This window comes from Symphalangus syndactylus, chromosome 5 (genome assembly GCF_028878055.3).
Source record: "Symphalangus syndactylus isolate Jambi chromosome 5, NHGRI_mSymSyn1-v2.1_pri, whole genome shotgun sequence".
NCBI lineage: Eukaryota > Metazoa > Chordata > Mammalia > Primates > Hylobatidae > Symphalangus > Symphalangus syndactylus.
Window position 1 is genome coordinate 87,699,276 of NC_072427.2, and position 16,918 is coordinate 87,716,193.

A 16,918-nucleotide genomic window follows, 5' to 3' on the forward strand; every position below is an offset into this window, starting at 1 on the left:
GAGAGTTCACTTGGAAACACATCATCCTGGGTGGAGATGGTGCCGCCCACCTCAGAGGGGCGTCTTGTTCAGTGGGTTGTGCTCATGGGGGTGGGCCCCTGTGTCTGCACACTTACTCCCTATGCTGGGTGTGCCCCCAGGTCTGGGTGCTGCGTTCCCCACACCTGCCTCTGCTGCTGGACCCAGAGCTCTCTGGGGCCGTGGGCACATCTGTCTTGTCCTGAGCCTCCACTGCCACATGTAGCTGATGATTCAGCTCACCCATGTGGCTGCCTCCCGGTGCGGGCAGGCTCTGGGTGTGCAGGCTGACCAGGGTGGACATGGCCTCCAACTGTGGGGCCTCAGGGACTGCTCTGTGTGACAGGAGGGTGGGTTGGTGGGCTTTCTGGGGGTCCCATGCATGGAGACCAGGCTGGCTGCACACGAACCAGGACTAACAGTAGATGCCGTCAGGCCGGGTGCAGTGGTTCACGCCTGTAATCCCAGCACTTTGGGAGGCTGAGGCAGGTGGATGACGAGGTCAGGAGATCGAGACCATCCTGGCTAACACGGTGAAACCCCGTCTCTACTAAAAATATAAAAAATTAGCCGGGCGTGGTGGCAGGCGCCTGTAGTCCTAGCTACTTGGGAGGCTGAGGCAGGAGAATGGCGTGAACCCAGGAGGCAGAGCTTGCAGTGAGCCGAGATCGCACCACTGCACTCCAGCCTGGGCAAGAGAGTGAGACTCTGTCTCAAAACAAAGAAACAAACAAACAAACAAACAAACAAACAGTAGATGCTGTCTAGACGCCTCCCCTAATGGACCTCAGTCATTTGATTTAATTGTTCCAGGATGCAGTGTAGCCTAGAACCAGAGGAAGTGTGCTGATGTGTAGGAGTGTATATGTGTCCACGTGTGTGCGTGTGATTGTGTGTTTCTGTTTATGATAGTAAAATTCAAGGAAGTGTTGTATGGAGTTTGATGAGGGGCACCATTTGGTGAGATGCGCATTCCAAGTAACGTAGCAGATGAAGGTGCTGTTGAAAGAGCCTTGTTACAGATGAGGAGAGCAGGTAATAATCCCTCATAGAGGCTGGCAGGAAGGTCGAGGGCGTCAATATCCGCACGCCTACATTTTGCTTCTATTTTTGCCAACGTTGCCATATCTATTGGCTTTAATAGGATTCAAATGAAAAACAAAAGCAGAAACAAGAAGGGGTGTAGAAATCAAGGTCCCTGTCCATATTCACCTGGATTCGAGATGGAAAATTTTACAGGTAAAAAATGAATTATTTGAAGGTGGGAAGTAATATTCTGGAATTCACCAAGAGGAAACAAATGCCCGAGGAAAGTGACCCAACACAGAAATGAAACGTTTATCAAGCTCAGACCACGCCCATGGCCTTAAAGATGAGCTCTGTAGGGCGAAGCGCTTCGGGAGGTGGTTCTGTCTCTAGAGCACAGCGGAGATGGAGCCCACAGCCCAGGGGACACAGCCAGCAGCCTTTTCCTTGCTTTTTATAAATCGGGTCTCCAGGAGTCCACCACATGCAGGCAGTCTCAGTGAGAGCTCAGGGGTGCGACTGTCCCAGCAACAACAAGAGCTTGACCATGAACAAGCCGGGGGCTGGGTCCCCTGTGTGGACACAGTGCCACCCAGAATGTCCCTCGTTACCAAAACAAAGGCAGGAAGGGAGGGCCATCTCTCCTCCCGAGATAGAGAGCCTCAGATGTGCTGAATACCTGTGTCTCTTTTCCTTATCTGAGGATTTAAATGTGAAGTCACCAGCCTTCCTGTGCATGAGCACCCAGTGTGTCGTCCCCATGGACATGAGTGCATTTGCTCCGACACACGACCTACAGTCTGGCCAACCTGCCTCAGTCCCCAGATGTCCCACACGCGGCACTGACATCCCCCTCTGCTCAGAAACACAGGACCCGTGCGTGTCCTTGCGCTCAGGGCACCGTTCTGACATTTAATGCTGAATTTACAGGGACGTACGCACCGCATCACGCCGGTCAATTGCTCTAAGATACAGCTGGGGGAAAAGCACAGTGTCCTTCGTCTCCATGAGAGAACTTACCGGAAGCAGCATACACACTTCTACCAAAGAAGAAGTACAGTACCCATTTCCGTATAAGAATATATTATTTAAAAGACAGTTTAAAAATAAAATTCTGTACAGCATCATGAATTCCTTTTTTTTTTTTTTGTATCAGTGAACAAAATGGTTCTTAGAAAACATGGCCTTGTGGTGCCAGGTGCCCAGGGCAGCTCTTCCCTGCACAAGGATCCCGCGCAGCTCGGCCAGCCCGTGCGAAACCGCAGCCACGACCCCCGCTTTCCTCAGGCACAGTCTCCTGGAAGAAGGGAAACGATGACTGATTTGTTTTTGTTAGAATTAGGGTGCGGTGGCTCATGCCTTTAATCCCAGCACTTTGGGAGACCAAGGCGGGTGGATCACGAGGTCAGGAGTTCGAGACCAGGCTGACCAACATGGTGAAACCCTGTCTCTACTAAAAACATAAAAATTAGCCAGGCGTGGTGGCAGATGCCTGTAATCCCAGCTACTCGGGAGGCTGAGACAGGAGAATCGCTTGAACCCGGGAGGTGGAGGTTGCAGTGAGCCGAAATTGTACCACTGCACTCCGGCCTGGGCAACAAAGCGAGACTCTGTCTCAAAAAAGAAGGAAAAAAAAAAAGGTCCAGCAGTCGCAGAAACGTTACAGGATTATACACAGGCTTTTTTTTTTTTTTGAGATGGAGTCTTGCTCTGTTGCCCAGGTTGGGGTGCAGTGGCGTGATCTCGGCTCACTGCAACCTCCGCCTCCTGGGTTCAAGCAGTTCTCCTGCCTCTGGCTCCCAAGTAGCTGGGATTACAGGTACACGCCACTACGGTTGGCTAATTTTTGTGTTTTTAGTAGAGATAGGGTTTCACCATGTTGGCCAGGCTGGTTTAGAACTCCTGACCTCAAGTGATCTGCCCGCCTCAGCCTCCCAAAGTGCTGGGATTACAGGTGTGAACCACTGTGCCCGGCCGACACACAGACCATTTTAAAAGAAAGAGGCCATCAGATATATTGCTGAACACATTTAGACAAAATAAAACAATATTGATCCCTTTTCTGAGCTGCTGAAAAATATGAACTGACTTAAAAATTAAATGGCAACATTGACTGAGCACTTCATAGGGACCAGACCAGCACTTTGACTGTTTAATCACTAAAACAGCAGTAACAATGGTATTATTGCCTCTGGTTTAGAGATTGGGGCTCTGAGGTTCAGAGAGGCTGAGACACTTGTGCACATCTCTCGGCTTGTAATTGGCAAGCCTGGACTCAAAACCAGGTGTGTTGGATGCCAAAGCCAACTGTTGCAGCTCCTCTTATGAGCCACGTCCTGTTTGTTCTGCCCTGAGCCTTGCATGCTTGATGCACTATCTCTTGAATTATCTGTTAGACACGGATAGTGTGACCTTATTCCTTATTTATTTGTATTTTTTTGAGATGGAGTCTGACCTTGTTTATTATTTATTTATTTATATTTTTTTGAGACAGAGTCTCGCTCTGTCGCCCAGGCTGGAGCGCAGTGGCGCGATCTCGGCTCACTGCAAGCTCTGCCTCCTGGGTTCATGCCATTCTCCTGCCTCAGCCTCCCGAGTACCTGGGACTACAGGCGCCCGCCACCACGCCCGGCTAATTTTTTTTGTATTTTTAGTAGAGACGGGGTTTCACTGTATTAGCCAGGATGGTCTTGATCTCCTGACCTCGTGATCCGCCCACCTTGGCCTCCCAAAGTGCTGGGATTACAGGCATGGGCCACTGTGCCCGGCTTATTTATTTTTATTTTTTGAGACGGAGTCTCGCTCTGCCGCCCAGGCTGGAGTGCAGTGGCGCGATCTTGGCTCACAGCAATCTCTGCCTCCTGAGTTCACACCATTCTCCTGCCTCAGCCTCTTGAGTTGCTGGGACTACAGGGGCCCGCCACCATGCTCAGCTAATTTTTTGTTTTTAGTAGAGACGGGGTCTCACCATGTTAGCCAGGATGGTCTCGATCTCCTCGTGATCCGCCGCCTTGGCCTCCCAAAGTGCTGGGATTACAGGCGTGAACCACCGCGCCCGGCCGTTAGTGTGACCTTTTTATGAGGTGAACAAATGGCTGCTCTGCATTCCCTGTGAGCTGAATGACTAGTATCAACAAGTGCAGAGGAAAACGCTCAAAGCCATATAAAGCAAACATGTGATTTGTGAAAAGTTTTCAGTACTTCAATTGCACTTTAAAAAAGTACTTACTCTTATAAGTGATACATATGCTAATTATTGATGTTTTTCTATTAACTAAAGCATGTTACCCTTCTTTAAGGGCCTCATTCTTTTTTTTTTTTTTTTTTTTGAGACAAGAGTCTCACTGTTGTCCAGGCTGGAAGGCAGTGGCACAATCTTGGCTCACTGCAACCTCCACCTCCCAGGTTCAAGTGACTCTCCTGCCTCAGCCTCCCAAGTAGCTGGGACTACAGGTGCACGCCACTACACCTGGCTAATTTTTGTATTTTTAGTAGAGACAGGGTTTCACCATGTTGGCCAAGCTGGGTCTTGAACTCCCGACCTCAAGTGATCCGCCCACCTTGGTCTCCCAAAGTGCTGGGATTACAGGCACAAGCCACCAGCCTTAAGAGCCTAATTCTAATGATTAGATGCAAGGAATAAAATTTCCATTCATTTGGCCAGGCACAGTGGCTCACACCTGTAATCCCAGCACTTTGGGAGGCTGAGGCGGGTGGATCACCTGAGGTCAGGAGTTCGAGACCAGCCTGGCCAACATGGTGAAACCCCATCTCTACTAAAAATACAAAAACTAGCCAGGCGTGGTGGCTCATGCCTGTAATCCCAGCTACTTGGGGGGCTGAGGGAGGAGAATCACTTGAACTCAGGAGGCAGAGGTTGTAGTGAGCCAAGATTGTGCCATCGCACTCCAACCTGGGCAACAAGAGCGAGACTTCGTTTCAAAAGAAAAAAAGTTCCACTCATTTAAAGGTATTCCAAAATTCAGATTTTCTCCCCTTCCTCTTTCTTTCTCTCCTTTGTCAGAATCATTGTATGCGCCGAGACGCCACTTCAGCAGAGCGAGCATTACCTTCACTGTTTTTCACATCTCTGCTTCTCTCTCTGGACTTCTCGGTGGCCCCAGGCGTCAAGCTGTCAGTCTTCTTCTGTAACTGGAACAGAGTGCAGAGAAGGCCAAGTCAGGGAGCAGGAGACAGCAGGAGAGTGTCTGCCTCTCTCCCAGCAGCTTCTGTTGCCTGGAGGTGCTACAACGTGAAAGCCTGTGGTCCCCAGTCCCTCTGAGCCCAAGCACTCCTGACACGGGCTTTTCAGAGGCAGCTCTGCATACCCTGTCCCGCTACCCTTGGTGCCTCATCCGGGGCCTGGACAGTGAGCTCACCCAGCCACAGCCACCACAGCCACAGAGACTGGTGGTGTGTGCAGAGCCTGCGGCTTGGGCTTGGCCTCTTCACCTCTTTGGTGTGTCTGTCCTTTTTGTGGGGGCTGACAGGGGGAAAGGCAGAGTCCTTAAAGAACCCTGGTATCCCCTACTGGGCAGCAGGGCTCAGGACTAGAGACTCAAGGCCATCAGGGCTATGGCTCTCGGAGGGTCAACGAGAGAGGCAGAAGCCCCTTCAGCTCTCCTGTGGGGTTCTGGAGTGGGAGGAGCCCTCTTGCTACGTCTGTCCCTCTGCATAGGTGCTCTCAGACTTCCAGAGGTTTAGAGACCTTTCTGTGACTTTCCAGTAGGAGACATCAACTGGAGAAGTCAGGGCATCTGGTCTGGATTTTCAGTCAGCTCCTAAGCAACTGCTGAGCACCTACCATGTGCCTGGCATGGCGCTCCAGGCGGGTGTGGGCACAGGGAGCACAGGGCCATCAGTCGAGGGAGATGAGACCAACCCAAGGCTACGCCTGGAAGATGGCTCAGTGCTCAAAAGGGCATCGTGGGCCACATGGGCTTCAGGAGCGCCAGGCAGAAAAGTCGGGGTGGTGGGCACAGTAACTAGGGGAGCCCTGGCTGACGGGCCTTGGAGGGTGCTTCGACGGCACTGTGGGGAGCAAGGATGGCAGAGGCAACACCGGCCAGGGCCAGGAGGGGTCAAACCCTGCAGGAGTAGTGAGACTGTTCTAGCTGCATGGGGGTGCTGGAGGGAGGAGGCAGGAGGGTGGGTGGGGCAGGGGCCACACCATGGGCAGCAGGACAGCAGACAGCTGGGGGAATCCGTAGAAAGACTGCGTGGGCCCTGAGGCTGTGACCTTGACCCCTTCCTCCAAAACGATATCAATCCAACAGCAACCTAAAGCCAGCCCCAGGCTCCCTGGCCCCTGAGAGGTGCTGGTGTGTGTTCTGGGCCCAGGAGCTGGCAGGTGGGCGGTCACTTTGTCCCTGTGCCAGGGGAGGGCCCCTTTCTACCCCATGGGCTCCTCTGAACAAGTCAGCCCTGGGGCCAGGCCAGGCACTGTACTCAGAGGGGTCCCAGATGCTCTAATGGCGGCTGATACACCCAAGGACACCTGGGTGTCCACAGGTGTGGGTAACAGTTGTGATTCTTGTGAAGGGCATGGCCAGTAAACTCCCTCGAAGGTACTGAGACCTGACGCGTTCTTGGCAAATGCAGTTTTGGTTTCCCTCGTCGCATTCCCTAATTTTATTGAGCCAGGCTTTCTGATGGAAGGTACACGTGTGCCTATCCATGGGGCCACCTTCAGTGGTGCCCGGTTTGGCACGTCCAAGATTCTGGAGTCAGGAGTGCGGAGGGCAGTGTCTGCTTGCCACAAGGAAGGAAGGAAGGCTCTTCTCAGTGCGTTTTACCTCTTTCATGGCATCATCTATCCGCTTCAGTTCCTCGTAGCGATCTCGGGATTCCCAAAGCGGCTGCAGCATCATCTCCTCAACCATGGGGAAGAGCTGGGAGAGACAAACAGATTTATTCAGAGTCCCTCGTTCTTTTTTTTTTTTTTGAGACAGAGTCTGGCTCTGTCCCCCAGGTTGGAGTGCAGTGGCACCATCTCGGCTCACTGCAAGCTCCGCCTCCTGGGTTCACGCCATTCTCCTGCCTCAGCTGCCCAAGTAGCTGGGACTACAGGCGCCTGCCACCATGCCCTGCTAATTTTTTTGTATTTTTAATAGAGACAGGGTTTCCCTATGTTGGCCGGGATGGTCTCGAACTCCTGACCTCGTGATCTGCCCACCTCGGCCTCCCAAAGTGCTAGGATTACAGGCTTGAGCCACTGCACCCGGCCCAGAGTCCCTCATTCTTAAGGCAATGGGAAACTTCGGAGAAAAACAGGTGTCAGGTGCTCTGTGCAGAAGCCTCTGGGCCAGTCCCAGCTCCTGGACACCCTCGTGCCAGCTCTGCTGCCTCCACCTGCTGCGGCTCTGTCTCTGGCCCTTGTCACCCTCCATGAGGTCCTACAGAAAGTCCCCTCCCTGCCTGCTGTGTCCCCGTGCCCGTGAGACGAGGGTGGGGGACAGGTTGGGAGGTTCTTACAAAGACACGGGGCAGAGGAAAGGAGTTGACAGCCTTCCGGCTGGGGGTCCTGGGAGTGGGAAGTGGGTGGGGGTGGCTCCAAGAGATGCCCTAGAGCAGAAGGATCCGCAGCGTAGGAGCCCAGGAAGGTCGGAGGGTGCCAGGCTGTGAGCCCAGATCCCCAGGGGGAACAAGAGATGGGCCTGTTTTGGACATGCTGGGCGTGCCTTGAGGTGGGGGCCTTGGCAGGGGGCCACAGGCAGCTCAGAGGCCCTGGGGGGAGCTGGCCAGGAAGGAGCTGTGTGCAGGGAGCAAGGCCTCAGTGGCTGGGTGTGGTGAAACTGGGAGCTGGACAGGGGCTTCACAGCTCGAGGGCACAGAGATCAGTGGTTCCTCCACAGGTGAGGACTCAGTTGAACTGGGACGCAGAGTGGGGACAGGAGAGTCAACAGCCAGTGCTGCCTCCAGAGTCCTGAAGGCCGGCAGCGATGGGCGAGGGCAGTGAGGGCCCCCCCCAGGGCCCAGCAAGGCAAGGCAGGGAGTGCAGCACAGAGTGGGAGATGCTGGGGTCACAGGCCAGGCTGTGGGGAGCAGGCTGTGGGTGGAGCAGGGACAGCGGTCACCATGACAGCCGGGGAAGAGGCTGCTCAGGATGTGCAGGTGTGCCTGTGTGCATGTGTGTACCTGTGTGCATGTGCATACCTGTGTGTGCATGTGTGTGCCTGTGTATCAGTGTGCATGTGTGTGCCTGTGTGTGCATTTGTGTGCCCGTGTGTGCCTGTGTGTGCCTGTGTACGTGTGTTCATGAGTGTGTGCATGAGTGTGTGCCTGTGTGTACCTGTGTGCGTGTGTGTATATGTGTATGTGCCTGTGTGTGCCTATGTGCCTGTGTGTGCATGCATGTATCTGAGTGTATGCAAGTGTGGCATGTGGTGACAGTTACTCACCTTGGTCACTGTTTCAAACATTGGGATCAGGACAAACTTGATGAACCCAATCTGGGCTGTGGCCTTGGTCACTTTGTCTCGGTCCATGAACGGGGCCACGGGAAGGCCTTCTGACTTCTCACGGTCGCTCTGCAGGGAATGCAGCAGACAGCGACATTAAAGACAGAAATGCCCTGTAACCAGATCGCTGTTCTCAGAGAAAGACAAGATGCGCCAGTTAACAACCAACCAACCAAATCACACCACAAATGTGTCTCAGTAAGAACAAGGAGAAGGCGACCGTATCTTCAGTGCTAAACAGAGCTGGGCGTGCAGGTCTAGCTGGGAAGACCAAGCTGAGAGATAGGCAGAGGTGAGTTGGATGTATCCCAGGACGGCAGCAGCGTCCTGCAGAAAGCCTCCCGACTTCTCCTAGGGTTGATCAAGCTGTTGTATTAATATTTGGTGGTTGTTTTCAGCTGGCTTGGTTTTCTATGTCCCCGACCTTCCCCGTGGCCATCTGTGTGAGCTGACCTGCTGGGTCTCGGCCCTCCCGGGGCTCCTCCTGCCTCTGCAGTTCTTGCTTCTTTCAGGCAATTTGCTTGACAAGGCTGCTTCTAATAATGGCTCAATTAGCAGTGACAGGTGGCAGTGTTAGAACATTAGCTTTTCTGGATTGTTACTGTCTTTCAGGTCTCAAATTATAACCTATTTTGTTTCTGATATACGCCTACCGTGAAGGCTTTCTGGAGGCTGAACTGTCGGCGGCCCGGTGAACATGCGGGACCACCCTGGCATGCTCTGTTTAACGCAAACCCTTACTAAGTGGGGCTAATAAGCGTGGCTGGAGGCTTGATTGCTCTGCAAGACTCTTACCTGCATAAAATATTCCTCTAATAAACAGTCCACCCAAGGCTCTGCGACTTCCATTGGACGGACCTCGTTAGAGATATCACAGCATTTTATCAAAATCATCTTCAGCTGAAAGAAGAGATTTTGGAATTAAAGTAACAGGAGGTAGAACACGGCCTGCTGCTGTTGCTGTTGCTGCTGCTGGGGTCCGGACTTGCCATTACAGGCAGGAAGAGATGGAGGACCGTACGGCTGGACCATGCAACTGAGCTTGGCTGCCTTCAGGGAGGACAGGCTCCCTTCTCAATGGAGAATGAACCTTCAAGGTCCTGTTTGGGTCCCCTCCTTCCAGCCTTTCTGGCCACCCCAGCCCAGGTGATATCCCGTGAAGCACTGCCCTGTGCATGGTCACCCCCTATTTCCTGCTGTTCCCTAGGTGGGTGCATTGCTCATCTTCCCAGGGGACAGGTAGCTCCGTCCCAGCTTGGCCAGGGTTGGGCACGCCATGGGGGCTTCAGGAGGAGATAGGGCAGGCCCAGGGATGCAGCAGCTTCCACCCAAACTAGCCCGGATGTCGCCATAGGACAGGTGGTGGAGGGCTGGCGTCCTGCGGCCCTGCCTGCACCGGGCACAAATGAGTGTCTGGAATCACCAGGTTTCCAGACCAAAGTGTTGGTTGTCATCCAGGCTCTGAAGCTGATTAGACAGGAAAGCCCAGCTGAGGCACATGCCCCCGGGCTGCGGGCTGCACCTGCTGGTTTGGGGAACGTGACTAGGTGAGGGGCAGCTCAGTTCAGCTCGGGGTCTGCATGATGCTTGCAGGATCCTGTCTTCCAACCTCGGCAGGACCTCGAAGGGACACTGCTGTGGTCGCCCTTCCTTTCCCTGCCCTATCAGTTCCCAGGAAGCCATTCAGGCCTTTCTTTGACTCCTCTGTGGAGTCTGGCTCCAGACCAGAGGCAATTACTAGCCTGTGCCTGGCAGGCCTCAGTGGAGCTGTCCCCACAGCAGACCTAGGGCAGGGCCAGGGCAGCACTGTCTCTGGGGAAGGTCAAGGTCCCAGGCCCTGCCGGCCACACTCCCCGCCCCTCACACCTCCCACGCCGGCCCGCACTCTCCTCAGAGGTTTCCCTATCGGGGCCCACTTTGACTCAGAACCTTTCCCCCGAGACCTCACCCCAGCCTCTGTCCTCCCACTGTGTTCATAAAGCCCCATCTGGGGCTCCCTAGCAGTGAGACGATCCCTGGCTGCGCTGCATGTCATCTGACCCCGCCCGGTGCCGGTCGTTGGGATAAGCCGAACCCTGGGCTCTAAGGCTCGCTTTGCCTCTGCTCTGCACAGCTGCAGTGTGTAAGGCTGGGGGTGGGGTGGGAGTGGGGACCTTCAGCTGGACTCAGTTGTCCTGACCACCTGGCACCCGATCCTCTGGCATCCTGCCCCTCCCCATCTCTTCCCTGACCTCTCCTCCCACCTCAGAGGAGGAAGGCATTGGCGGGGCCTGGGTCACCCCTGCCTTCAGGTCCATCTCTGCCTTCCTCATATCTTAGAGGACAAGGCGGTGCCTCCCGTCTTCCCTTGGTTTTTTGGGAGCAAGGAACTTGCTTGCCAGGAAGCCGCTCGATGCGACTGTTTCCCTCTTAGGGAACGGGCTTCTGGAGGCCCTGGCCCGGGGAGGTTTGCCTGCGGGAGCTCCCGTCCTCTCGCACAGCCTTTGGGAATTAACTGCACCTCAGCTCCAGAGAGCGGTGAGTCCTGATGACTCTTCCTACTGGGATTGGATGGTTAGAAGGTCAGCCTGAGCCAAGAGTTCCCTATTTTTCAACCTCTCTGGAGGTTGAAACCTCTCTGTAGGTGGAAAGTGATGCTATTGATTTTAGACAATCAAATTTCAGAGTAAGAATGCCAGGGGTGCACCTGATGCTTAGACAAGGCTCCACAAAACCAGCTTTCTCTCTGAAGGCTGGGAGGGCAGTTCTCATGCACCTCTCTCTCTCTTTTCTGAGACAGACCCTTGCTCTGTTGCCCAGGCTGGAGTGCAGTGGAATGACCATGGCTCACTGCAGTCTGGACCTGGGCTCCAGCGATCCTCCCACCTCCGCCTCCCAAGCAGTTGGGACCACAGGTACGCACTGATTTTTTGATTTTTTTTTCTTTTTTTGTGGAGATGGAGTCTTGCTAATGTTGCTCAGACTGGTCTCGAACTTCTGGACTCAAGCAATCCTCCCGCCGTGGCCTCCCAAAGTGCTGGATTCCAGGCATGAGCCGTGCTCTGGTCCTTGTGTGCCTTGGTGTGCCCAGTGCCTGCTCTTTCCAAAAGGCAGATGCTGGGCAACCTAGGTGCACCTTCTCATGGGGGAGGCCCCCTACCCCTTCTCTGGCCACGTTGTCCTGGTTATAGAGGGGTGCTGGGCTATGGTGTGGGCCTGGTGGGGGATGCCAGCTTGGGGAGCGGGAGCTGTGTTGGAGTTGCCCCACCAGAGGTGGGCTTTCAGGGTGCCATGCTGGGGCTGTGCCTTCATGGGAGAGCTAGTTTTATTCTCTGGAAAGCAGAGCAAGATGCATGGCCTTCGCCCACTTGTCTCCCTCAAATCCAAAAGAGATGGAGGAATGGGAGAGTGCTGCCTCTGACCATGAAGAAGTCTCCATCAGGAGGGAGGCCCTGCCCAGGACTTTCCTAGTAAGAGTCATGACCTTGAAAACCAGATTTATAGACACCTTATTCCAAGAAGACTAATAATTTCGGCTTCTTGGCTTCCAGTGTGAGCTGGAGGGATGACCCGCTTAGCCAGCCCACCACTTGGCTGCCCACCCAGGCAGAACAAGCCACTCACCAGGGTCATGTGCTCCTCGTTGCTGTAGTCAAAATTCTCCATTTTCTCTTTGAAAGAATCCATAATTTCTGCATGTCTTGCCATGTCAGTGGCCAAGATTAACGTGATCATTCCCTAAATAGCGAGAGAACAAAGCGTTAACACGGGCATAATCTGAACAGTTATTCAACGGAGGCCTACTCTGTACTGAGCCCCCTGCGTACATTATTTCATGTATCTCTCATTCCGATTCATATGTGCATCCATCACCCATCCATTTGTCCACACATCCATCCACCCACCCAAAAACCCATACATTCATCCATCCATCCACCCATTCATCCTCCATCCACCTACCCATCCACCCATCCATCCATCCGCCCTTCCATCCATTTATCCATCCTTCCTTCCATCCATTTATCCATCCTTCCTTCCATCCATTTATCCATCTGTCCATTCATCCATCCACCCACCCACCCATCCATCCATCCATCTACCCACCCATCTGTCCTTCCATCCATCCACCCTTCCATTTGTCCATCCACCCATCCACCTATCTATCTATTCATCCATCCATCCATCCATCCATCCACCCACCCATCCACCCACCCAACCCACAAGCATTTACAGAACACATCTCTGCGCCAGGTATGATGTTTTCCTCTTCCAAGAAAATAAAACCATAAGCATCAGATACAAAACCCAAACCCATCCATCTAGGTCATTTCAAATGTATGTATATATTTTTTGGGGGGGCATCACTTGCATCTTGAATTATTCAATTTTCCTGTAAACATTTGTGTTATTAGTGAAGCATTTATTCAGTTATTCCTGAAATCTTCCATGACAAAATCTATTTTTAAAAAAGTGGGACAACTAATTTTACCCCCAGAGGAGAGTCATATTTTGCAGTCAGTGAAGCATTTGAAGCAGGCCAATGCTGGTGTGTCCCCACGGTGGCTGGGCACGAGAACGATCCCGTGTGCAGAGTGGCTGCTCCTCCAATCAGGTGCCGCCTCCTTCTCTTGCGGGATGCTCTCCGACATGGATCAGTGGGACGAGGCCTACACTAAGGGGAATTCACTTGCTTTGATTCCCCAGGTCCTGTCCCTGGAGGAGCTCCCCGCTGGGGTAGCAGTGGCAGATGCAGTGTTCTGTCTTCACGGTTGCCCCTTGACCTTCTGCAGACGAAGATTTACCACAGTTTATCGTAGCCACGCAGGGCACCTGCTTGCAGGTTGGGGAGGGGCACAAACATGGAGGAGAGGCCAGAAAGCCTATAGATAAAGGGGAGATAACTGTACTGGGAACCGGCGATTCAATAATTACTGTAAATTGTCTGTTGAATTGTGTATGTTTGTGCAATGATGTAATCACAGGCCCAAAAGCGCCGCTGCTGTATGTCAGCGCTGAGTAAGTTCTGAGGTGCGGCTGTTGGCACTCCTCCCGGGGCCATCACCACGCACACCCATCTGTTCTCTTGCTCATTTCACACTCACAGCGGCCGGCACAGCACAGGCCAGCAGAGGCCTTGACCACAGCATCCCAGTGAACCACTGCCCCGTGCCTGGTCACTGCCCACCTGCCTCTGGCACATGGTGACATTTGACAATTTCGCAAGAGGCCGTGATCCCTCAGGGCCCCATCCCAGGGAGCATGCTGCTTCCTCAGAGCTTCCCCAAATGCTTCACTGACTTCAGTTTTTTACACTGGGCTTTGAACTTCCTGGAAGCGTAGACAAATTGGAAAGCCACAGTCGACGAGGCTGCTGCTTTCTGATAAAGGGAGGCTCAGCAGCACTCTGGGAGGGCGGTGAGTATTTTCCCAGAGCTGGAGTCCAGACAGTCTTTGTTGCTGCCTCTGGAAAGAAGCCACTTAGACTTCGAATGGCTGAGGTCTGCCTTGTGGAACGGCAGAAGACGGTGCCCTGGGTGAGTGTCCTGGGGCCGCCACACAAAGTACCACAAACTAGGCGGCTTAAAACCACAAACTCATTCTCTCACAGTGCTGGAGGCCAGAACCAAGATCAAGGGGTGGGCAGGGCCCTGATCTCTCAGAAGACTCCAGGGGAGGGTCCTTCCTTGTCTCCTCCTGCTCCTGGGGGCCCTGAAGTCCCTTGGTTTGGGGCTGTGTCACTCAAATCTCCAATCACCGCATCTTCACGCGGCCTTCTCCTCTGTGTCTGGGCTGTTTTCTCCTCTGTCTCATCCACTAGTCTTTGGATTTAGGGCCCCCTTGACCATCCACACTGATCTTATCTGGAGATCGTAACAAGTACAAATGCAAAGACCCTTTTCCAAATAAGATCGCATTCACGGGAGGTGGACCTTGTTTGAAGGACGCTACTATTCAACCCAACACATTTCTCCCAGAGTTTACTCCGAGAGCTTCCCTCCCCTGCAAATGTCAGAGAGTGAGGGTTTGATGAGGAATTCCCGTGTGGAAGGGGGCGTTATTTCAGTGAGCTGGAGGTGTTTGTCTGGGGCAGGTGGACCGGGTCATCTTCCTTGTATGCAGATGTCCTCTCACTCTCCTCCCATCACGCCCTGAGAGGCAGAAAGCCCCCTTATCTAAAACGGAAGGGGCAGAAAGCCCCCTTATCTAAAACGGAAGAAGCAGAAAGCCCCCTTATCTAAAACGGAAGGGGCGGCCGGGCTCGGTGGCTCATGCCTGTAATCCCAGCACTTTGGGAGGTCGAGGCAGGTGGATCACCTGAGGTCTGGAGTTCAACACCAGCCTGGCCAACATGATGAAACGCTGTCTCTACTAAAAATACTGAAAATTAGCCAGGCGTGGTGTTGCACGCCTGTAATCCCAGCTATTTGGGAGGCTGAGGCAGGAGAATTGCTTGAACCCAGGAGGTAGAGGTTGCAGCGAGCCAAGATCATGCCATTACACTCCAGCCTGGGCAACAGAGCGAGACTCTGTCTCAAAAGAAAAAAATAAATAAATAAATAAAAGGAAGGGGCCTGACTGGGCTGTGGGTGGCAGGTGACAGCAGCTGGGGTTATGGGGCAGGGGGCAGCTCTCCTACGTTGGATGCAGCAGATGTGTCTGTCCAGGGCCTGTCCCCTCCTTGGGCAGGCCCCTACCTTTGCTAAGCCACAGTTTCTTGGGCTGGAAGAGGGACAAAGATTTATCTCAAAGGGAGCCAGTGAAGTCTGAATTAAATAGAGGCTGGGAAGTGCAGGTCAGTGGGGTACACGTGCGCATGGCGAGGGTACCCTCTTTTCGGGGCTCCACTCTGGGCCCTGGAGGAGGTGGGGAAGGAGGGAGGGGTTCCCCTGGGTCCCCGGGGCACTGCTGTGGCCAGGAGCTTCTGGGAGCCTCCAGCCAATGGAAAGTGGGGGCTGCTCTGTCCCTGAATGTGCCCCCACTCTGGTGAGAGGGCCCTCACCCCACGCACCTGTCGGATCTGCTTGAACCCATCAGCTGGGATGTTGGAGAAGATGTTGCACTCGGGCTTGGCGAGGATCTGGAAGGCCACGGCGCAGTGGTGGTTCTCCAGCGGTGAGATGTCATTGTAGCGGACCGCCAGCTCTGTGCGGGCGTTGATCTGGTACCTGGGAGGCAAGGAGAGGGTGAGGGGAGGCTCAGGCGCCCTCACCAGGCACCTGCACTGGGGAGCAACACCCAGGCATGTAAGCGGAGCGAGTAGAGTCAGGAGAAAGTGCTGTGGGGGCTGGGGGAGCCGCCTGTGCCCTGCCCCGGCCCTGCCGCTCGGCTGCCCCTGCAACTGCACGTCCCCATGCTCCTGTAGTCCCACCAGTCAGACACCTCTGAGGAAGCCTCAGGACAGGCCCTGAGGCATCACGGCCTCTTGTGAAATTATCAAACGTCACCAGGTGCCAGAGGCAGGTGGGCAGAACGAGGCTGAGGTTCACTGGGATGCTGTGGTCAAGGCCTCTGCTGGCCTGTGCTGTGCTGGCCGCTGTGAGTGTGAAATGAGCAGAAAGGGAACAGATGGGTGTGCATGGTGATAGCCCAGGGAGGGGCGCTGACAGCCGCACCTCAGAACCCACTAGGCGCTGACACATGGCAGCAGAGCTCTCAGGCATGTGATGACATCACCACACAAACACACAATTCAACAGAGACAGCTGCTGCGCCACTGCAGACACAAACCCAAGCCCACAGCCTGGACCTTGTCCGCCACATGGGGCGGAACTCTGTGCCCCTGGAGGCAGGAGTGGAGGAACAGTCTGTCCTTCTGATCCCCGGCCCCACGAGGGACACCTCACACCCACCTCCTGTCCCTCTGCAGTCCCTTTTCTCTCTCTCTTCTGGCCCCTGCCTGTGCTTTCCCTGCGGAAGCCAGCTGGGAGCCTGCCCAGGGAGAGGTGAACTCCTGAGAAGGGCATGTGGAGCCCCCAACCGTGTGTGCGGACAGGTGTTGCTCCCTGCCTGGGGTGGAGAAGGCGCCGGCGGGGCCAGGGCTCTGCCGTGCACCTGAGCCTGGAGCCAGGCCCACACAGGGGTGGGAAAGCCCCCCCGGGGTTTGATAATCCTGAAAGTTCCTACTCCGGGGAGACCCAAGGCGCTGGGCAAAGTCAAGAAGCCAGGAGCTGTGTCAGTGGAGGCAGAGCTGGGGCTGGGAGGCCGTCGTTGACAGCTCCATCTGGGAACTGCTCTGAGGGTTGGGCTGACAGGTTCCCTCCAGTAGCCAGGGTGCCTTTTAAAAGGAAAAAAAGAGAAAATCCTGTACATACGTGTTGTTGTAGCCGGGATGGTCCAGGTCGTGGCAGATGGCCGCTGTCATTAGGATCAGGATATCTGTTTGTGAGAACTTCTCCTGGATTGGAAAACAGGGCGTAGGTGTTTGCTCTCTTCAC

At 54.2% G+C, this 16,918-nt stretch overlaps 1 protein-coding gene across 16 annotated transcripts in view; it reads right to left on the reverse strand.

Annotated features, from left to right (window-relative positions):
- Positions 1-2,110: 2,110 nt before the first annotated feature.
- The window catches only part of PDE9A (phosphodiesterase 9A), a 121,319-nt gene continuing 106,511 nt past the window's right edge, over positions 2,111-16,918 (reverse strand). For 13 of the 16 annotated variants that reach the window (XM_055279801.2, XM_055279797.2, XM_055279796.2 and 10 more), the window contains 8 exons: positions 16,796-16,878; positions 15,493-15,649; positions 12,108-12,221; positions 9,300-9,404; positions 8,445-8,573; positions 6,840-6,935; positions 5,115-5,196; positions 2,111-2,341 (listed from right to left, as the gene is read on the reverse strand). In XM_055279801.2, the coding sequence (XP_055135776.1) occupies positions 2,328-2,341; positions 5,115-5,196; positions 6,840-6,935; positions 8,445-8,573; positions 9,300-9,404; positions 12,108-12,221; positions 15,493-15,649; positions 16,796-16,878 (780 nt within the window). In that variant the 3' untranslated portion in view covers positions 2,111-2,327. Of the gene's footprint in view, positions 2,363-5,114; positions 5,197-6,839; positions 6,936-8,444; positions 8,574-9,299; positions 9,405-12,107; positions 12,222-15,492; positions 15,650-16,795; positions 16,879-16,918 lie in introns of all 16 variants that reach the window. The other 3 variants (XM_063640542.1, XM_063640543.1, XM_063640545.1) reach the window with 1 other exon arrangement.